Source organism: Littorina saxatilis, linkage group LG1 (assembly GCF_037325665.1).
Source record: "Littorina saxatilis isolate snail1 linkage group LG1, US_GU_Lsax_2.0, whole genome shotgun sequence".
NCBI classification, from domain to species: Eukaryota; Metazoa; Mollusca; class Gastropoda; order Littorinimorpha; family Littorinidae; genus Littorina; species Littorina saxatilis.
The window spans coordinates 100,361,664-100,385,133 of NC_090245.1; the positions used below are offsets into that span (position 1 = coordinate 100,361,664).

A 23,470-nucleotide genomic window follows, 5' to 3' on the forward strand; every position below is an offset into this window, starting at 1 on the left:
CACGAATACACGCATGCAGGAGGGAAAAAAAGGGTAGAGCCGTACTGTGTGGCAGCTCGCTTTACCCTGTGAGCAGCCCGAATTTTCATGAGTGTAACCTCACGGGACTATGTATAATCTTATTCTTATTCTTATCTCTGTGTTGCAGGCATCCAGTACCGCATCAACCAGACAGGGTTGTCGACAGGAATCGGTCGTGTTGAAATCTCTGTGGGCGGCGTGTGGGGGACGGTGTGCAGCCGTTTCTGGGACGACAGGGACGCGCGAGTCCTGTGCCGCAATCAAGGCTTCCACGACGGTTATTCCATCCGGAATACATTCGGAACCATGGGCTCGGGTCCCATCTGGCTCAGCGGTCTGAGGTGTAACGGTTCAGAGTCGACGCTGCATAAATGTCCGCACTCAGGGTTCAACAACGAGCCCGTGGAGTCGGGGTATTACTCCTACGGGTGCAGCAGTCATTACAACGATGCGTATGTCGCCTGTGTTAAAAACAGTGAGCTGTGGTTGTTTTTTTACTTGGTACGGCAGTCATTACCATGGCGCTTACGTCGCTTCTGACACTATACACATCCTAAACAAATAAGCAACCCTGACCTTTTATCATAAAAGTGTGAAGCAATGTTCTGGGTTGGGTTCACGGTAGTGTCGTCTGCAAGTTCGGGGTCTACTCAGATGCAAACCAACTGACTCAAGCACACACTTTCAGTCACAGAAGGGCTCGGTGAGGATCAATGTGTCGCACTCGGGCAAACCACACCATAAGGCCAAAAAAAAAAAAATTGTCTGTTTAGGGTAACATGACCCAAAAAAGTAGGGTCGGTAGGTAGGTAAAGGTTTTTTTTTTTTGTTTTTTTGTTTTGTTGTGTAAATGAACATTGTTGGCTGAACATTCACTTCTTATATTTGATGAATACATGTTTCAAAACTAACGTATAAATAAAACAGAGAGAAAGGGAGAGAAAGAAACGCCAAATGTCTCTTTTTAGCATTTTTACCTCTTTTTTGTTTTTTTGTTTTTTTGAAATCGAAAAAAAGTTTTTGGGTCGGCGCCTAATCGATAGGGTCGGTCGGGTTACCCTAAACAGACAATTTTTTTTTTGGCCTAATACAATGTTAGCTCAACCTAGTTTTACTATTGAACAGAAAAATTAACAGCAATTTGTGTGCACAACTAAAATCATAAATCAGACAAAGGAATACGCACGCACACACATACAGATCTCATTCTGCCACACACACAATCCCCTGAGTACAGGTCAGTACCTGTGTCCTTTCAGTTTCACATGAAGTCCTCTGATATCCCGGCACACAAAACTTGAGTCAGTCACAATATGATGAATAAATCACGTCACTGTCTTCGCGGATCCGATGAAAATTAAAACAAAATAATCCAAAAAGAATCAGATGAGAGCTCATGTGGAATGTTGACGTAGAATTGTCCGAAGAAATAAAAACTAACACATACACAGTTCACACCCCCGCAGACAAAACAGTCGTTTCATTGAGACAACCTTTCGCTCCAAGCTCTATCTCTCATTCTGTCCTCTCTTTCCGTCTAGTCAGCGACGCACCCTCCTTAATTAACATAAGCATCTGCTAATAAATAAGATTCAGCCCCAGGGCTTGATGGCCTTACTACCTCTTTTTATAAAGTGGTCTGGTTAAAAATAAGGGATGTAATTCATTCCTCCTTTGTATCATCATTTATTAATGGCGAATTATCGACCTTTCAAGAACAAGCTGTTTTAACCTTAACTCATAAAGGTAAAGATTTACCCAGGGATGATCTCGGGAATTTGAGACCAATATCTCTGACTAACACTGATTACAAGATCCTTGCAAAATGTTTAGCAATACGATTATCCACTGTAATTGGTGATATTATTCACGAAAATCAGGTTGGCTTTATGAAAAGTCGAACATCTGGACTCATTGATGATACCATAGATATTATGAATACATTGGATAAACATGGAATCTTATTGGCAGTTGATTTTCGACGTGCATTTGATAACATTTCTAAAGATTATTTGTTTGCTTTTGATAAATTTGGTTTTGGAGATCATTTTAAGAGATGGGCTTCGGTCCTTATGAATAATAGTCAAGGTTGTATTGATTATCCAGGGTGGATATCTGAGCATTTCCCTGTGGAAACAGGTATTCGTCAAGGATGTTCATTCTCGCCAATGGCTTTTGTTATTGCCCTTGAAATGTTGGCGATCAAGATTCGTTCCGATGAAGATATTAAGGGTACCCATCTGCCCATGTCACCTTTTGAGGTATCCCCAATCACGGTTCTAAAACGCTTTTATATGCCGATGACGTAACCCTTTTTCTGTATGATAAAACAGATTTAGAAAAGGCATTACAGATTACAAACATTGACTATATTCTATACAAGAAACACTTAACAAGGGTAAAAGGAGAAACAGAATCCGTTAGTCGCCTTTTAAGACATGCTGGGGAGCATCGGGTAAATTCTTCCCCCTAACCCGCGGGGGGTGTTGTACATATCATTCTTTTGGTTTTATATGGACACAGAAACAATATACCCGCATCATCATGTGAGGAAAATTGGTCAAAGAGAAGCCATGCAAAAATAAATTCTTTGAAAAATGCTCGCTCTTTAAGGAGGGCACCTAGGATGTTCTCAAGCGGTGTGTGTTAAAACGAAAAGGTGTTTGCACTGTGTGTAAATGCCTGGCAGTGTCTGCAGGGCCGGACCCAGGGGGGGGGGGGGGGTTCCAGGGGTTCCGGAACCCCACCCCTGGAAAAAGCATGTACCTTGCTTTGAGTGGTTTTTTTTTTACTAGTTTTAGCACCAAAACAATGCTGCTCTTAACCCTCAAAACAAGGCCCAGAATGCACCAGATTGCACAGATTTTAACCGTTTTTCAAAAATTTTCCGGGGGAGCATGCCCCCGGACCCCCCTAGTTCGCGCGCCTGCAAAGCAGGCGCGCGCTTGTGGCTTCGCCACTTCGCTTATTTGTCCCCCCCCCCCCCCCAAAAGGAGGACCCCCCCCCCCCCCTCACACTTCATTTGGTCCGGCCCTGGTCTGTGACCAGAAACTCATGGTTTACGTTAAGCTGAGTGTGCCTATAACATAGGTTTGAATGAAAAAGATTATATACATTTTGTGAATTATTGTATTTTAATTACAAAATTTAGATATGGCAAATCCCCCCCGCGGGTTAGGGGGAAGAATGTACCCGATGCTCCCCAGCATGTCGTAAGAGGCGACTAACGGATTCTGTTTCTCCTTTTAGCCTTGTTAAGTGTTTCTTGTATAGAATATAGTCAATGATTGTAAAGATTTTAGTCAAGCAGTATGTAAGAAATGTTAAGTCCTTTGTACTGGAAACTTGCATTCTCCCAGTAAGGTCATTTATTCCCCCCTCTGCTTCTTTACCTCTGTAAACTTGTAGGGGTAGTTATTTTTCGATAATGACCCAGCAACCAAACAAATAAGACCCAGCAACAGCCTGAATCCTCGATAGTGCAATGGGTTGAGAAGCTGTTCTGTTTCGGTACTACTTTTTGCGACTGAAAAGTTCCGAACGCTCTAATGTACGAAGTATACATCTCTGGAGCAAACAATACAAACATACCGCATTTAAATTAACAACTACAGGCCTGAACACATGAATCTCCATATAAAATCCATGAGTTCGGTTGTTTTCTGAATCTAGATCAGACGTTCATCACAAGCAATTTCCCAAGGCAAGTAACTCATACTTTGTCTAGCGACAAGAGTAGTTCCCCTTCTTTTCACTCAGTTTCTTCGACAACAGACTGCAATCCGACGGTCAGTTTTCAACAATATTTCATTTAATAAACAGATCACACGCAACCAAATGCACACATCTCATCAATTTAAACAACATAAAGCGGTTTCATACACTATTTTCCCCAGAAAACTTAACTTCATACAGTTTTTAACGTTGGAACACGGGTGCAAAAGTTCGTCTGCTAGTCCCATTTGACGAAAGAACATTATCCTAACCGATACCAAAACATATACAGAACACACAATATCTGCCTTTGCCGCCACAGCAGAATAACAGCATATCTGTGTACTTGATTTTAGCCCAAAATAGGAAAACTGACAAGAAGTGTTAACAGAATGGAATGATTTGCACGGAACTATACAACCGCGCATTAATCGATCGCCTGCGCAGGTTGACTGGTTGAGAGAATAGGATTCGATCAAACTTTCGCAAAAAAAACTCCTCTTTTCTTTGAATAACTGAAGAAAGAAGGAATAAAGAGGTTACACACCTCGACTCAGTGATTATAAAAAATAATGGTCTCAGTTCGCGGTCATGAAAAAGCTCGCTAAAGCTCGCATTTTTCATGATCCGCTAACTTCGACCATTATTTTTAATAATCACTGAGACTCGGCATGTAACCTCTACATATTGTACTACTTGCAAGCCCCTGGAGCAATTATTTTATTAGTGCTTTTGTGAACAAGAAACAATTAACAAGTGGCTCTATCCCATCTCCCCCCTTTCCCCGTCGCGATATAACCTTCGTGGTTGAAAACGACGTTAAACACCAAATAAAGTAAAGATATGGCAAAAAGTTGCATTTGGGTGTATTATTAGAATTTGAGTTAAACATTAGAAGTAAATTTAAGGTATGATCTTTCTTTCTTTTTTTTCTCTTTTTTTTTCTCTTTTTTTTCAACCCGGTATTAGCTAGATTATGAATCAGGTTGTTGATTTAAATATGTAAGAGTTTGAGTGAGAAACGAAAAAGACCTACGAAGAAGGATGCTCGCCGCCTAAAAAAAAAGGGGTCAAACAAATAAGGGTAGTAGCAGCCTGCATGCAACTGATGTACAAAAACAAATCAGGGTAGTAGCAGCCTGCATGCAACTGATGTACAAAAACAAATAAGGGTAGTAGCAGCCTGCATGCAACTGATGTACAAAAACAGAAGAAAACAACAACAACACATAAACATCTGCGGGGTCTGCGACTAAAGACACATCCACAGGAGCTTGTATCCAACCACCGGTCGATAATTATTTACTCCTGCATGCTTACTATTTACTGCTGCATGCTTACCCTTACTACTACTATTTATTAGTAAATAGTAGTAGTAAGGAGACTGTATGGAATAAGGAGTAAATATATGGAATAAGGAGTAAATAATGATCGACCGGCGATTGGATACAAGCTCCTGTGGATACATCTGCACGGTCAAAATCCGGCGCTATAATAATAATGCAAAGTATTCTTAGAGCGCATGTATCCATGGTTAAACCCTGCTCAAAGCGCTTTACAATCATTTTGTGAAAAAACACATACACAAAGCATAACATTGTTTACAATCAATAGATATCAATTAGAAAATACCGCGCTTTCAATGTTATGTGTTTTAATTGTTTTTTCCAGTGAAACTTAACACAGGGTATGGAGCACAGATGGGTGGTGTCATGGTGTACTACAAAAACCAATGGACGCTCGTCTGTGATACCGGACTGACTTCTGCAGACGCTCACGTCATGTGCAGATCTCTGGGTTACCGAGTGTACTCCAATGGCCATTTCATCCCTGGCAGTGCGTTTGGCGCTATTGATGCATCCATCGGAATCACCTACTACACATGCACCGGGACCGAGCGAGATATTACAGACTGCGGCTTCACCCCCAGCAGTTATTGTAGTTCTAACAACTACGCATCCATTGTCTGTAGCGATACTCCGTTCGTTGATGCAGGTAAATTGGGATAGGCATTTTGAACTTCCAGTGAGGAAGGGAAGTAACAGTGTGTCTGTATATGCAAATGGATGCGTGTGTGTTTGTGTGTGTGCGTGCGTGCGTGTGTGTGTGTGTGTGTGTGTGTGTGTGTGTGTGTCCGTGCGTGCATGGGTCGCGCGTGTGTGTGTGTGTGTGTATGTGTGTGTGTGTGTGTTCAGGCATGTGTGTTCGGGATTTATGTCAGTAGTTGAGAGTAGCTGAGACTTTGTCAGGTTTCCCGTGTATTCTTCATGTAAAACGTTTTCAAGGCGTCTGTTTATTGTGATGAATTTATTTGAATCGTGCATATCTGAAATCATTATTCATCGTAATGCAATGATGGCTTCTTTTGAAATGATTAGTGCTTACGTCGGCGTGAAACTCCTCCAAAGCCAATGTAAACAAGTCGCGAAAGGCGAAATTACTACATTTAGTCAAGCTGTGGAACTCACAGAATGAAACTGAACGCACTGCATTTTTTCACAATGACCGTAGTCCGCCGCTAGTGCAAAAGGCAGTGAAAGTGACGAGCCTGTTCAGCGCGGTAGCGGTTGCGTAGGCTGCATAGCACGCTTTACTGTACCTCTCTTCGTTTTAACTGTCTGAGCGTGTTTTTACTCCAAACATATCATATCTATATGTTTTTGGAATCAGGAACCAACAAGGAATAAGATGAAATTGTTTTTAAAACGATTTCGGAAATTTAATTTTAATCATAGTTTTTATATTTTTAATTTTCAGAGCTTGTTTTTAATCCGAATATATCATATTTATATGTTTTTGGAATCAGAACATGATGAAGAATAAAATAAAAGTAATTTTGGATCGTTTTAACTTTTATGAAAATATTATTTTAAGTACAATTTTCAGATTTTTAATGACCAAAGTCATCAATTAATTTTTAAGCCTCCATGCTGAAATGCAATACCGAAGTTCGGCCTTTGTCGAAGATTGCTTGGGCAAAATGTCAATCAATTTGATTGAAAAATGAAGGTGTGACAGTGCCGCCTCAACTTTTACAAAAAGCCGGATATGACGTCATAAAAGACATTTATCGAAAAAATGAAAAATAGTTATGGGGATTTCATACCCAGGAACTCTCATGTAAAATTTCATAAAGATCGGTCCAGTAGTTAAGTCTGAATCGCTCTACACACAAACACGCACAGACAGACAGACACAGACAGACACAGACAGACACACACACACACACACACACACACACACACACACACACACACACACACACACACACACACACACACACACACACCACGACCCTCGTCTCGATTCCCCCTCTATGTTAAAACATTTAGTCAAAACTTGACTAAATGTAAACAAGTCGCGTAAGGCGAAAATACAATATTTAGTCAAGTAGCTGTCGAACTCACAGAATGAAACTGAACGCAATGCCATTGTTCAGCAAGACCGTATACTCGTAGCATCCCAGTCGTCAGTCCACCGCTCATGGCAAAGGCAGTGAAATTGACAAGAAGAGCGGGGTAGTAGTTGCGCTAAGAAGGATAGCACGCTTTTCTGTACCTCTCTTTGTTTTAACTTTCTGAGCGTGTTTTTAATCCAAACATATCATATCTATATGTTTTTGGAATCAGGAACCAACAAGGAATAAGATGAAAGTGTTTTTAAATTGATTTGGACAATTCAATTTTGATAATAATTTTTATATATTTAATTTTCAGAGCTTGTTTTTAATCCGAATATAACATATTTATATGTTTTTGGAATCAGCAAATGATGGAGAATAAGATAAACGTAAATTTGGATCGTTTTATAAAAAAATGTTTTTTTTTACAATTTTCAGATTTTTAATGACCAAAGTCATTAATTAATTTTTAAGCCACCAAGCTGAAATGCAATACCGAAGTCCGGGCTTTGTCGAAGATTACTTGACCAAAATTTCAACCAATTTGGTTGAAAAATGAGGGCGTGACAGTGCCGCCTCAACTTTCACGAAAAGCCGGATATGACGTCATCAAAGACATTTATCAAAAAAATGAAAAAAACGTTCGGGGATTTCATACCCAGGAACTCTCATGTCAAATTTCATAAAGATCGGTCCAGTAGTTTAGTCTGAATCGCTCTACACACACACACACACACACACGCACACACGCACACACGCACACACGCACATACACCACGACCCTCGTCTCGATTCCCCCTCTATGTTAAAACATTTAGTCAAAACTTGACTAAATGTAAAAAAACGAGTAAGTTACAGGTAGCTTTTATTTTCTTTTTTTTCTGAATTTTGGAACGTTAGAAGTCTATCTCTTTTTGGATTTTTACTTGTAGTAGACAACAACAGCTATTTTAACTGTGATAAAAACACTGCTTGATACTGGAGTCTGTGTCTTTCAGCTAAGAGGGTTCGGCTTCTGCGAGATGACCCCAGTGACGATCGCCATGGTTACGTGCAGTACCAGCAGGGCGGGGTGTGGGGAGGGGTGTGTGCCGCCACCTTTGATGCCAACGCTGCTAACGTCACCTGCAGGCAGCTGGGCTTCTATGGAGGTGTGCTGTATAGGCCGTACACTACAACCAACATGGTGAGTGGTCTTGTTCCTTCCTCATCAATTCGGAGATTCCTGATAAGAGAAGAGTTACGTTAAACGTTTTACGTAGCTGTGCTGTATAAGCCGTATACTACAGCCAACATGATGAATGGTTTTTGACTCACATGCGAAGCAAAAGTGAGTCTATGTACTCACCCGAGTCGTCCGTCCGCCCGGAAAACTTTAACGTTGGATATTTCTTGGACACTATTCAGTCTATCAGTACCAAATTTGGCAAGATGGTGTATGATGACAAGGCCCCAAAAAACATACATAGCATCTTGACCTTGCTTCAAGGTCAAGGTCGCAGGGGCCATAAATGTTGCCTAAAAAACAGCTATTTTTCACATTTTTCACATTTTCTCTGAAGTTTTTGAGATTCAATACCTCACCTATATATGATATATAGGGCAAAGTAAGCCCCATCTTTTGATACCAGTTTGGTTTACCTTGCTTCAAGGTCAAGGTCACAGGAGCTCTTCAAAGTTGGATTGTATACATATTTTGAAGTGACCTTGACCCTGAACTATGGAAGATAACTGTTTCAAACTTAAAAATTATGTGGGGCACATGTTATGCTTTCATCATGAGACACATTTGGTCACATATGATCAAGGTCAAGGTCACTTTGACCCTTATGAAATGTGACCAAAATAAGGTAGTGAACCACTAAAAGTGACCATATCTCACGGTAGAAAGAGCCAATAAGCACCATTGTACTTCCTATGTCTTGAATTAACAGCTTTGTGTTGCATGACCTTGACCTTGGGTCAAGGTCACATGTATTTTGGTAGGAAAAATGTGTAAAGCATGTGAGTCGTATGGGCTTTGCCCTTCTTGTGTTTCTCTGGACATCAACAATTCAGAGATAACTGATGAGAACTGCGTAACTGTGCCGTATTGGCCATATACTACAGTGCTCTTTTCCTAAGGTACTTGTTGTTGATTGTAGAAAAGTTACCTATGAAGGTGCGCTCAGTGTAGGCAAGTGACACTTTTCTCGAGTTCTGCTTATTTCAGAAGTACACTTTGTACGACTCAGCTTCTTCAGTGTTCCAGCTAGCTGCGAAGAAAGCCTATCGAATTGCTGGTAGAATTGCATCGTTGTGTTTCCTGGTGGGACAGGGTGACGCAGTAGTCTCCCTTCACAGCAGCTTTACGCTGACAGAGTTCTCTGTCGGCCTTGACTGTGGCGGCTTGAGCGTTGGCTATTTAAAGCACACTAGTGTCATCTAGGTCGAGACGTTTCTTGTACGCCAGTCGCCGGTTGGACACCTGTCAATTGAAGAGAACTGTTTGTGATGGTGTCCGGCTGCTGTTGTCTCCTTAGAATCTATTAGGAACCTTTGAGTACCCATAGCCGTTTTTATAGGGCTATTAATAGAGCTTTAAAGTCTCAATCCTGTTTGACTGGCTTCGTCTCCTAAAGTTATGCTTGTGCTGTGGGCACCCGGTTCCACTGGACTCTGGACCCCAGACAGTTTTCAAAGATTTGTTTTACCGATTGTTTTCCAATCAACATAACGTGTGCATTTGATATTTTCACAGCCAATACTGACTTCCAACCTAAAGTGCAAAGGAACTGAAGGGTCCCTGGACGACTGCCCGCCGACCACTGTCCCTGACTCTGCCTGGTGTGACTACTATGCCCCTCGTGCTGGCGTCCTCTGCTACAATGCCACTGGTGAGCTCTGTTCATTCTCTGCTACACACACACACACGCACGCACATGCACATACACACACACACACACACACACACACACGCACACAAACACACACACACGCACCCACACACGTACACACACACACAACACACACACACACACGCACCACACACACACACACACACGCACGTGCGCGCTCACACACGCACACCCACACACACATACTCTTGTGTACCTCAACATGTGTTACAATGAGAAATATGGGTGTTGAAATTCACGATGAGATTTATACTTCTTGAAGCGGTCGTCCTTCCTGGGTACACAATAACGTTCACTGCCATAGGCTTTTAAACATGACACACACATCTTCCACTTGGACACTTACCAACATTCAATAGTGGTGCTGCATTCTGCACAAGATCCGGATTGTTTGCTGAATTGTTTTAGCAGAATGACACTCTCTGAAATAACTCAACAAAAAGTCCCTCTGTGCATGGGTCTGTCGGGTAAGTGATAAGGTCGAATGATGCGCTTGTTCCTCATAAAAGCCTGGATAGATCTGTTGAGTTGAACGTGGGCCCGGTTGCTCAGTTGGTAGAGCACTGGACTTGTGATCGGAAGGTCGCAGGTTCGAATTCGGGCCGGTGTAAGACGAAATTTTTACTCCACGAAACATTTACTCCGGAGTAAATATTTCGCACGAAATTCTTACTCCGAGTACACTTTTCGTACGAGAAAAGAACTCCCCAAGGCACGAAAAAATTACTCCCTTCACGAAATTTGTACTCCCCATTTTTGTTACTTCCAGTAAAAATCTCGTACGCAAAAATGGGATGCGGGCGAAGGGATAATGCCAATAAGGGATCTCGCGCACACGAATGTCACACTACCCTCCTTCCAACCCTTCCACCACCAAGACTAACAGGGGACAAGGGAGTAAGCATTTCGTACACCTGGCATGGGAAGTTAAATTGCTCGTGTTGGGGTGAAGTAATTTATTCGTTATTTATTCGTCAGGGGAGTAACATTTTTGTACGAAATGTTTACTCGAAACTCACCTGTCTTGGGGAGTAATTATCTCGTGTAATGGGGGAGTGCTTTTTTCATTCGTACGAAATGTTTACTCCGGAGTAAAAATCTCGTGGAAGTAATTTTCTCGTGTTACACCGGGACGGACAAGGGTCAACTTTATGTGAAGACCCAGAGACGGAAGCCATACCCCACCCCCGTGTCACCACAATGACACGTAAAAGACCTCGGTCATTCTGCCATAAGTGCAGATGGCTGATACCACCTCAACACGCATACACTTGTGTATCTCATCAAAATCCGTGAGGGCGTAAAACTCACATTATCATATAACCCATATCATGTCCGTAAGAGGCGAAGCATTTAGCCTGTGGGACAGTAAGCATTCTCTCTTTTCTTTTGAGCTGAACGTGATCTCTAACACAAGAAAGAATATACTTCTCAGTTACAGAACCCAGAAAATAAGTAAACACTTGTTTTGGGCTTGAAACCAAGTCGACCGGTGCAAGAAACACATCATGTAAACGCTATGCCAATCCGACTCTCAGTTTGACTGAACATGGAGACTCAGCGTTCAAGTCAACGCAATGTTTCTGTTCCCCAGATGGTGGTATTTCCTACAGACTGACCGGCGATGACTCCGTGTCGACACGCGGCCGTTTGGAGATGAAGTACATGGGTCAGTATGGGATTATCTGTGCTTTGTGGTTCGACAACAATGACGCTCGCGTGGCCTGCAATTCGCTTGGATATGCTGATGGGATGGCTGTTTCTGGAACTAGGTACGCAAAGGGACTCTCTGTGTGTCTATGCATGTGTGTGTGTCTGTCTATTAAAGTACATGCACGCTATGTATATGTATGTGTGTGTGTGTGTGTGTGTGTGTGTGTGTGTGTGTGTGTGTGAGTGAGTGCGTGCGTGCGTGTGTGTGTGTGTGTGTGTGTGTGTGTTTGTGTATGTGTTGGGATAGGTGGGTGGGTGTGTCTGTGGGTGTGTCTGTGCAACATCCAGTTTCCTGATTCAATAAAACCCTATTTCAGAAAATAAAATAAAAGTTGAAAGAAGACGTACACAGAGCCTCATGATTGATCCACTTCGTTAAACTTTGTTACAGGTACGCAACCAACGCCGGCGAGGCCGTGTGGATGTATCAAGTGAACTGTGTGGGCAATGAAAGCTCTATCGTACAGTGTATATCCACCGGCTTCAACGTGTCCAGGTATTACCAGAACTACTACGACAGTTTGTGCCGCGGCAAGTACGGACCCTTCTCTGTTCAGTGCTACAATGAGGCTTTTGGTAAGGAATACATGTGTGTTTATGGTCCCTTCTCTGTTCAGTGCTACAATGAGGCTTTCAGTAAGGGATGTGTGTTTGTTATGGCCCCTTCTCTGTTCAGTGCTACAATGAGGCTTTCTGTTAGGGATGTGTGTTTGTTATGGCCCCTTCTCTGTTCAGTGCTACAACGAGGCTTTCAGTAAGGGATGTGTGTTTGTCATGGTCCCTTCTCTGTTCAGTGCTACAACGAGGCTTTCAGTAAGGGATGTGTGTTTGTCATGGTCCCTTCTCTGTTCAGTGCTACAACGAGGCTTTCAGTAAGGGATGTGTGTTTGTTATGGTCCCTTCTCTGTCTAGTGCTACAATGAGGCTTTCTGTTAGGGATGTGTGTTTGCTATGCCCCCTTCTCTGTTCACTGCTACAGTGATGCTTTTGGTAAGAATAAACAAGTCGCGTAAGGCGAAAATACAATATTTAGTCAAGTAGCTGTCGAACTCACAGAATGAAACTGAACGCAACGCAACGCAGCAAGACCGTATACTCGTAGCATCGTCACTCCACCGCCCGTGGCAAAGGCAGTGCCCGTGGAATTGACAAGAAGAGCGGGGTATTCGTTGCGCTGAGAAGGATAGCACGCTTTTCTGTACCTTTCTTCGTTTTAACTTTCTGAGCGTGTTTTTAATCCAAACATATCATATCTATATATTTTTTGGAATCAGGAACCGACAAGGAATAAGATGAAAGTGTTTTTAAATTTATTTCTAAAAAAAAATGTTGATAATAATTTTTATATATTTAATTTTCAGAGCTTGTTTTTAATCCGAATATAACATATTTATATGTTTTGGGAATCAGCAAATGATGGAGAATAAGATAAACGTAAATTTGGATCGTTTTATAAATTTTTATTTTTTTTACAATTTTCAGATTTTTAATGACCAAAGTCATTAATTAATTTTTAAGCCACCAAGCTGAAATGCAATACCGAAGTCCGGGCTTTGTCGAAGATTACTTGACCAAAATTTCAACCAATTTGGTTGAAAAATGAGGGCGTGACAGTGCCGCCTCAACTTTCACGAAAAGCCGGATATGACGTCATCAAAGACATTTATCAAAAAAATGAAAAAAACGTTCGGGGATTTCATACCCAGAAACTCTCATGTCAAATTTCATAAAGATCGGTCCAGTAGTTTAGTCTGAATCGCTCTACACACACACACGCACGCACACACGCACATACACCACGACCCTCGTTTCGATTCCCCCTCGATGTTAAAATATTTAGTCAAAACTTGACTAAATATAAAAACGCTGGCGCTGGACCCGAGTACTCTTCAGACTGGCTCGCTCCCCCAGTATGAAAGTTTTTGTCTTGTGCACGTGGATTTAAAAAAAATATATATATATTTATTAACACAATTAAAAACATTATTAGAGTAAAATAAAACATTAAAACGTTCATAATAAACAAAAGTAAACAAGAATTAAAAAATAAATTAAAAAAATAAAAAAAATAGACCGCCCATGCCGGGAATCGAACTCGGATCACTTTGGCACAGTATGAAAGTTTTGTCTTGTGCATGTGAATTAAAAAAAAAAAGATTATTTATTTATTTTACACAACTAAAAAAATTATTAGAGTAAAATAAAACATTAAAACGTTCATAATAAACAATAGTAAACAAGAATTTAAAAAAAAAAAATAGACCGCCCATGCCGGGAATCGAACCCGGATCCCTTTGGCCACCAAACCACCACCTTGAATCACTGACACAGTGTCCCTGTCGCTATTTTCTCGTGCTCTCTGTCTCTCTTTCAGTCTCACCGAGACCAAACCTGCACTGTAGTTTCTTTGCCGAGACCAAATTAATCCCCACCCGCTGGCTGGCTTGCAAATCGTCTCGCATGCGATACGCATGCTTTTCATGACGCACGCGTTCGGCTGTTCTATCAGCTCAATGGCTGGCTGTCGCTCCGATTGAATTCGTCCAACCGTCAAGAACTTTTGGGTTTTTTGGGGCATTTAGGTCCCAGGTAACATTATGAAGTTTTAATACGATCAATCGGACCTATTATCAAGTTAGTGTATCAACTTTTGAACGAACTGCGCCCAGTAGTTTCCCAGCAATAAGCTGTTAAGTCGAGACAGACAGACAGACAGATACACACACACACAGACACACAATTAAAATCTGTTGGACCCTAGTACTGCGTACTCGGGGATAACATGTATGTTTATGGTCCCTTCTCTGTTCAGTGCTACAATGAGGCTTTCTGTTAGGGATGTGTGTTTGCTATGGCCCCTTCTCTGTTCAGTGCTACAGTGATGCTTTTGGTAAGAAATACATGTATGTTTATGGCCTCTTCTCTGTTCAGTGCTACAATGAGGCTTTCGGTAAGGGATGTGTGTTTGTCATGGTCCCTTCTCTGTTCAGTGCTACAACGAGGCTTTCAGTAAGGGATGTGTGTTTGTCATGGTCCCTTCTCTGTTCAGTGCTACAACGAGGCTTTCAGTAAGGGATGTGTGTTTGCTATGGCCCCTTCTCTGTTCAGTGCTACAATGAGGCTTTCCGTAAGGGATGTGTGTTTGTTATGGTCCCTTCTCTGTTCAGTGCTACAATGAGGCTTTCGATAAGGGATGTGTGTTTGTTATGGTCCCTCCTCTGTTCAGTGCTACAATGAGGCTTTTTGGCAATGCCTGTCTTACACTGTGCCGAATATCCTTGCGAATGTGAACATGTTGTATTCGGCAAAAAAAGAAAATATATTGATAATTCGAAGCCTTACCGATCATTGCGAATGCATACAAATCCATATACGAATGTCTTGCGGATGTATTACGAAAGTTGCGAGTGGCCTTGCGAGTGTTGCGAGTGCTTGCAAACATGTTACGAATAAAACGATTATGCAATTCGTATTGTTCGTAATACTGCTCTTTCACTGTGCCGAATTTCCCCTGCGAATAGAATTCGCCAATAATTCGTAATGATCGGGACATGGTCGCAAGACATTCGTAAATGTTCTTAACCATTCGCCACCATTCGTCTCTTGTTGCGAATATTAGCAACATGCTCCCACTATTCGCAAGAAAGACATATTCTTTCCTTTTTCGCAGAGTACTCGTAAGTATTCGCAAGCCATTCGTAATCATCGTAAAGGTATTTGTAGCGCTCGCAAGGCATTCGCAATGATCGTTACACATTCGCAAACACTCGCAACCATTCGTAAGACATTCGCAAGAAATGTGTACATGAACATGTTGTGTTCGGCAAAAACAAGAGACAAATGGACAGGAAAAATATTGACCATTCGAAGCCTTAGGTATCCTTGCGAATGGTTGCGAGTGCTTGCGAATGCCTACCGATCATTGCGAATGCATACAAATCCATATTCGCAAGGATATTCGGCACAGTGTAAGACAGGCATAACGAATGTTTGCGAATGCCTTGCGAGCGTTACTAATACATTGCGATGATTACGAATGTCTTGCGAATACTTACGAGTACGTTGCAAAAAAAGTTAAGAATATGACTTCCTTGCGAATATTAGGAACATATTGCTATGTTCGAAACAAGAAACGAATGGTTAAGTACATTTACGAATGTCTTGCGACCATGTACCGATTGTTGCGAACATTCTATTCGCAAGGGCAATTCGACACAGTGTAAGAGAAGCATAAGGAATGTGTGTTTGTGAATGGAACTTCTCAGTTCAGTGCAATATTGGTAGTTTTGGTAAAGCCTGTCTTACACTGTGCCGAATATCCTTACGAATACGAAAATGTTGTATTCGGCCCAAAACGAGACGAATGGACAGGAATAAACAGAGAAAAATCGAAGGCTTACGAATCCTTGCGAATGTCATACGAATGGTTGCGACTGCTTGCGAATGTCTACCGATCATTGCAATTGTATACGAATCCATATACGGATCTATTACGAACGTTGCGAGTGGCCTTGCGAGTGTTGCGAGTGTTTGCAAACATTTTACGAATAAAACGAGTATGCAATTCGCATTGTTCGTAATGTTGCTCTTACACTCTGGCGAATTGCCCTTGCGAATAGAATTCGCCAATAACTCGTAATGATCGGGACATGGTCGCAAGACATTCGTAAATGTGACCCTCCACCACGAAATGAGTCGCATGTTACCTTTGCATGATTTTCATATTTTTACATTTTCCTAAAGAGTTTTTTATGCTCTATCCAGTGGTGAAAACCGTTTTAGAAAAGAGCGAAAACTGTTTGAGTTATAAACCTGTGACTAAGGTGACCCTCACACTGTTACCAGACACTCCCCGGACTTATATTGAGCCTAGTGCAGAACCGCGCGAGGTGACATGTGACTCAGTCCGTGGTGGAGGGTCACAAATGTTCTTAACCATTCGCCACCATTCGTCTCTGTTTGCGAACATTAGCAACAGGCTCCTAATATTCGCAAGGAAGTCATATTCTGAATGTTTCGCAACGTACTCGTAAGTATTCGCAAACCATTCATAATCATCGTAAAGGTATGCGTAGCGCTCGCAAGCATTCGTAAGGATTTTATTCGTGCACATTTTGCCAACATCTTGCGAATGGTTGCGAATTCATTACAAATTTCTCAGGAATGTTTTGACCATTTCTTCCCAATTCATAAGAATGTTGCGAAAGCCTTACGAATGCTTGCGAGTGACTGCAATTGCTTACGAATGTTTTAAAAACAGTAAGAATATCTTGCAAACGTTTTGCAACTAATCGGCGATTTTGATGCGTATGTATTCTCAATGATCGGAACACATTCGCAAGCACTCACAACCATTTGTAAGACATTCGCAAGGCTTCCAATTTTCTATATTATTCATGTTCATGTGTCTATTTTTTTGCCGAATACAACATGTTCATATTCGCAAGGATATTCGGCACAATGTAAAGACAGGCATAACGAATGGTTGCGAATGGCTTGCTAGCGCCACGAATACATTGCGATGATTACAAATGTCTTGCGAGTACTAACGAGTACGTTGCGAAAAAAATAGCAATATGACTTCCTTGCGAATATTAGGAGCAAGTTGCTATGTTCAAAACAAGAGACGAATTGTAAGGAATAGTTAAGAACATTTACGAAAGTCTTGCGACCATGTCCCGATCATTGTGAATTATTGGAAAATGCTATTCGCAAGGGCAATTCGGCACAGTGTAAGAGTAGCTTAAGGGGTGTGTGTTTGTAATGGACCTTTCTCTGTTTTGTGGACTGGGTGGCCGAGTGGTAACGCACTTGCGCTCGGAAGCGAGAGGTTGCGAGTTCGACCCTGGGTCAGGGCGTTAGCAATTTTCTCCCCCCTTTCCTAACCTAGGTGGTGGGTTCAAGTGCTAGTCTTTCGGATGAGACGAAAAACCGAGGTCCCTTCGTGTACACTACATTGGGGTGTGCACGTTAAAGATCCCACGATTGACAAAAGGGTCTTTCCTGGCAAAATTGTCTAGGCATAGATAAAAAAAAATTCCACCAAAATACCCGTGTGACTTGGAATAATAGGCCGTGAAAAGTAGGATATGCGCCGAAATGGCTGCGATCTGCTGGCCGATGTGAATGCGTGATGTATTGTGTAAAAATAATTCCATCTCACACGGCATAAATAAATCCCTGCGCCTTGAATATGTGCGCGATATAAATTCCATAAAAAAAAAATTAAAAAAATCCCTGCGCTTAGAACTGTACCCACGGAATACGCGCGATATAAGCCTCATATTGATTGATTGATTGATTGTGCTACGATGAGACGTTTGGTAAAGGAATGTGTGTTTCTTATGGTCCCTCCTCTGTTCAATACTACAATGAGGCTGTAGCTAAGGTATGTGTGTTTGTTATGGTCCCTTCTCTGTTCAATGCTACAATGAGGCTGTAGCTAAGGTATGTGTGTTTGTTATGGTCCCTTCTCTGTTCAATGCTACAATGAGGCTGTAGGTAAGGTATGTGTGTTTGTTATGGTCCCTTCTCTGTTCAATGCTACAATGAGGCTTTTGGTAAGGGATGTGTGTTTGTTATGGTCCCTTCTCTGTTCAATGCTACAATGAGGCTTTTGGTAAGGGATGTGTGTTTGTTATGGTCCCTTCTCTGTTCAATGCTACAATGAGGCTGTAGGTAAGGGATGTGTGTTTGTTATGGTCCCTTCTCTGTTCAATGCTACAATGAGGCTGTAGGTAAGGACTGGTATGTGTGTTTGTTATGGTCCCTTCTCTGTTCAGTGCTACCACGAGGCTGTTGGTAAGGGATGTGTATATGTTATGGAGCCTTTGTTCAGTGCAATATTGGGACTTTTGGTAAGGGGTGTGTATTTGTTATGGACCTTTCTCTGTTTTGTGCGACAATGAGACTTTTGGTAAAGGGATGTGTGTTTGTTACAGACCCTTCTCTGTTCAGTGTCAAAAAGATACTTTTGGTTAGTGGTGTGTCTTTGTTCTGTCTTTTCTGTCCCAAGATAGGCCAATTGGTTCTAAGAGGACGTTAAAACTAATTATTATCATCATGGACCCTTCTCTGTTCAGTGTCAAAATGATACTTTTGGTAGAGGGTGTGAGTCTGGTTTGGACCCTTCTCTGTTTAATCGAATGCTGTAAGAAGACTTTCGGTGAGGGGTATTTCCTTCAAGGCAAAGACATTTCTGTTGGAGTGCTAAGTGTGAAACTGTGTGTGTTAGTATGGGGAGGGAGCGGTATATGTCAGCGTGTGATGTGTTCTGCACTTTTTGTGGTTATTGTCCTTGTTTCCTTCGCCGTTCCCCTGGAAAGTTAGACAAACTTGCCTTGTGAATATTGTCATTGCAATTAGATTGCAACATTGAACGTCAAAGACTGGAACACGTTAGTCTGGACGTACGTGTTGTGTGGTTAGGTTCTAGTTTAAGGTTCAGATTTTATAGAGACTTGAATAATTGAATAATTCTTGCAGCAAGCAGCCGAGCGCAGAGTTTGATGATGATGTAACTCTCGATAGTCATCTTGCTGTTTTCTCAAGTCGTCAGCCCCCCCTCTCCACCTCTTTCTCATGACCTACATCTTTCTCCCTTCCTTACAATCACTGACTTTTTTGTTTTGTTCTTCAGAATTCACGAACATTCGCCTTGTAGGAGGAGATACGAACAGCTCTGGGCGAGTAGAGTTATATCTTCAGGGTCCCGACCAATGGGGAACGGTCTGTGATGACTATTGGAATGACATTGCCGCTACCGTCGTCTGCAATCAGCTGGGATATGCTACAGGCAAAGCTGTCCAGAGAGCAGGGTAAGAGTGATAACTAGACATTGTTTGGTTTGCTGCCTTTGGTTGGTAGCTACAGGGCAATCTGTCAAGAGAACAGGATAATAGTGATCTCTAGACATTGTTTGGTTTGCTGACTTTAGTTGGTAGCTACAGGGAAATCTGCCAAGAGAGCAGGGTAAGAGTGATCTCCAGACATTGTTTGGTTGCTGACTTTAATCGGTAGCTACATGGAAATCTGCCAAGAGAGCAGGGTAAGAGTGATCTCTAGACATTGTTTGGTTACTGACTTTGGTTGGTAGCTACGGGCAAACATGATGTCATCATTATCATATTTCAGGGTCAATATTATGCTGTTACATGGTCATGATGCCATTGTGGAATGACAGTGTTGTTATTATCGTGATGTGAGATAATAGTGATATCATCATTGTGGTGATGTGAGATAATAATGATATCATCATTGTGGTGATGTGAGATAATGATATCATCATTGTGGTGATGTGAGATAATAATGATATCATCATTGTGGTGATGTGAGATAATAATGATATCATCATTGTGGTGATGTGACAGGTTTGGCCAGGGCACGGGACAAATCTGGATGGACAACGTGGGCTGCAAGGGCACGGAGAGACGCCTGTGGGACTGTGGCTACCATGGCTACGGGGTGCACAACTGTCGTCACACAGAGGATGCTGGTGTCAGATGTTCTGGTGAGTGACATTTTGATAAGGCGGTTAAAGGCTGAATTAGTTTAATTGTATGTCTATGTATGCTTTTGTTAGCTGATTATGCTATGCTGTTGAAGGGAATCAAAAGGTGGTTTATCGCCAGATTGTCTTTGATTGAATGGTGTCTGTTGCCCTCTTTTAAAGAGTTATGTGTCCGTTTTATGTTTAAGTAGAGTTAATAACATACTGGTGATGTTTGCAGATGGACAACCCAGGCACACGCACAAACACCCACCCACACACCCCTTACACACACACACACACACACACACACACACACACACACACACACACATACGCACATTTGAATGTATAATTTTATTGGACAATAAAGTGTTCTTATTGTTATTGTTATTGTTATGCTCACCAAACCTTTTGTCACAGACAAGAGATTAAACTGTCCCTTCATATCCCAGGTGTGTACGTCCCTCCCACGACCACCCCTCAGACTACAAAGTCCCCCGTGACCAAGAAGCCTACAGCGGCACCCGGCAAGACGACCAAAAAGCCAAGCCCTCAGGCCCAGACAGATGACAACGACGGAGGCACCAACACGGCAGCCATCGTCGCTCCCATCATGGTGATACTCGCCCTTGGTGTCGCAGGCGGCGTCGGCTTTGTTCTCTACCGTCGTCGACAGAACCCCGCCACCCTTCACATGCTGCCACCAGAGGGCAGCACCGCGTCTAGCTCGCTGTCTTTCGGCAGAGGAGGAGTGGTGAAGTTCATGAACAAAGTGCGGGGGCGGGGCCAAGGGGGTGGCGGAGAGATGGACATGGATGGCGTGGCCAATCCGGGCTATGAGAATACGAGTATCAGCAACCCCAACTACGACAACGCCGGCCCGTCCATCTTCCCCCAGGAGCACGCCGACTTTGGCTCAGATGCTTAAATACAACGTCTGGCTCAGATACTTAGATACAACATCTTGCTCAGATACAACATCTGTTTCAGTCGCTTAATTACAACATCTGGTCCAGTTGCTTGGATACAACGTCTGGCTCAGATGCTAATATAGATACAACGTCTGGCTCAGATGCTTAGATATAACATCTGACTCACATGCTTAGATAAAACGTCTGGCTCAGATGCTTAGATATAACATCTGACTCACATGCTTAGATAAAACGTCTGGCTTAGATGCTTAGATACAACACCTGGCTTACGATTTTGGCTCAGATGTTGAGTTTGTCTTCCAATAGTGACACAGATGATTATAATAATGTATATATTCACAATGCTGTCTGATGAGGCGAGATTGTAAGTATGGTTAAGACAAAGAACTTTTATTTATCTTACCAAGTTTGCCTGTGAAAATGCTGTTTTTATTAATTTTATTAATTGAAACAATTAGTTCAGTGACAATACAGAGAAAGCCTCCTATGCATATAGTTTTATCAGAAAATGGCTTAAAGCTTTACCTACATTGTCATTGTTAAGTTATGATCATTTTAGAGCTAGAGCAGCAGATCATTTCTTTCTGATTCAGTTTTCTTATGGCGAAGGTGAGTCGTATGAACATTTGCCTTTCGAGTTATCACCAGCGGAAGCAGAGTAAATTGAGGACAAACAATAACGGGCAGTTGTTTCCAGATTTAAAAAAAAAAAGTTTTTTGAAAAAAGTATGATCTTCATGGAGGAGTGTTTCTACAGAAAGCTTCACACCTTGCCATGATCTAGCTAGGAAAGAATGATAGTAGGTTGCTGTCTTGGGTGTGGCAATAATAATGGAGACTCATTTAAAGGCAGGTCTTCGTTTATGTGTTTGGAAATCAATTCATTTTGGTTTTATATGTTTCTAGACGTGCCATGTTTTTGTTGTTGTTTAATAATTACTTTTGTTGTGTGTCTGCATTTGTTGCATCTTGTTAAACTCTCGTGTAACCCCCAAATTGTGATTTTAGTGTAAAAAATTAGTTTTTACATGCTTGTTTCTTTGACAACTAGAGCTGTGTGAATTGTATAACTTGAGCCTAGAATTATATCATTTAGCATTCACATCATCTTTTACGTTCAGTTTTCACATGAATTAGGATCATCTGGTGTTTGAATGTATACATGCAAACCGAAACAATGGTATATAGACTTGAAACAATGAATAGCTAACATTCTACGAATACATGAGTATTTATGTGAAAAAAGATGCAACACAAATCTTTGAAAAAAGGGATATGTCTCCTTTGAAATGAGCACGGCATTACACGGTTGTACGCAAAGACATGTCACATTTCACTGTCATAGTCAGATTTAAAGTAATCAAGGTTAACATGAAAAAAAAAACGGTTCCTATATTAATTATGGTATTTATCACACATGTTCATTTTGTCTTCGTTTGCAAATTGTTTTAATTAAAATTGTCATTTCATTAAAGGTATTGAAAATGCAACGCAGGTTTGTCCTTTTTTTGCTTTGAAAATGTGTGTGTGTGTGTGTGTGTGTGTGTGTGTGTGTGTGTGTGTGTGTGTGTGTGTGTGTGTGTGTGTGTGTGTGTGTGTGTGTGTGTGTGTGTGATATTGTGTTTGTACTTTTACACTTCCAAGTAATAGTTGACAAAAATTGATATTTGTAATTATATACTGGCATGTACTCACACTCTACTGGGAAGTGTTGGGGTTTATTAAAGGCAACTCATGTACTCACACTCTACTGGGAAGTGTTGGGGTTTATTAAAGGCAACTCATGTACTCACACTTTACTGGGAAGTGTTGGGGTTTATTAAAGGCAACTCATGTACTCACACTCTACTGGGAGGTGTTGGGGTTTATTAAAGGCAACTCATGTACTCACACTCTACTGGGAGGTGTTGGGGTTTATTAAAGGCAACTCATGTACTCACACTCTACTGGGAAGTGTTGGGGTTTATTAAAGGCAACTCATGTACTCACACTCTACTGGGAAGTGTTGGGGTTTATTAAAGGCAACTCATGTACTCACACTCTACCGGGAAGTGTTGGGGTTTATTAAAGGCAACTCATGTACTCACACTCTACTGGGAGGTGTTGGGGTTTATTAAAGGCAACTCATGTACTCACACTCTACTGGGAGGTGTTGGGGTTTATTAAAGTCAACTCATGTACTCACACTCTACTGGGAAGTATTGGGGTTTATTAAAGGCAACTCATGTACTCACACTCTACTGGGAAGTGTTGGGGTTTATTAAAGGCAACTCATGTACTCGCACTGTACTGGGAAGTGTT

General features: G+C 41.7%; 1 protein-coding gene across 1 annotated transcript in view; it reads left to right on the plus strand.

Annotated features, from left to right (window-relative positions):
• Positions 1-22,659, plus strand: part of LOC138957062 (uncharacterized) — a 213,563-nt gene extending 190,904 nt beyond the window's left edge. The window contains exons 61-69 of the mRNA XM_070328263.1: positions 149-496; positions 5,408-5,731; positions 8,135-8,322; positions 9,877-10,012; positions 11,628-11,805; positions 12,138-12,322; positions 19,386-19,563; positions 20,116-20,255; positions 20,690-22,659. Of these exons, the coding sequence (XP_070184364.1) occupies positions 149-496; positions 5,408-5,731; positions 8,135-8,322; positions 9,877-10,012; positions 11,628-11,805; positions 12,138-12,322; positions 19,386-19,563; positions 20,116-20,255; positions 20,690-21,165 (2,153 nt within the window). The 3' untranslated portion in view covers positions 21,166-22,659. The remainder of the gene's footprint in view (positions 1-148; positions 497-5,407; positions 5,732-8,134; positions 8,323-9,876; positions 10,013-11,627; positions 11,806-12,137; positions 12,323-19,385; positions 19,564-20,115; positions 20,256-20,689) is intronic.
• The last annotated feature ends 811 nt before the right edge of the window (positions 22,660-23,470 follow it).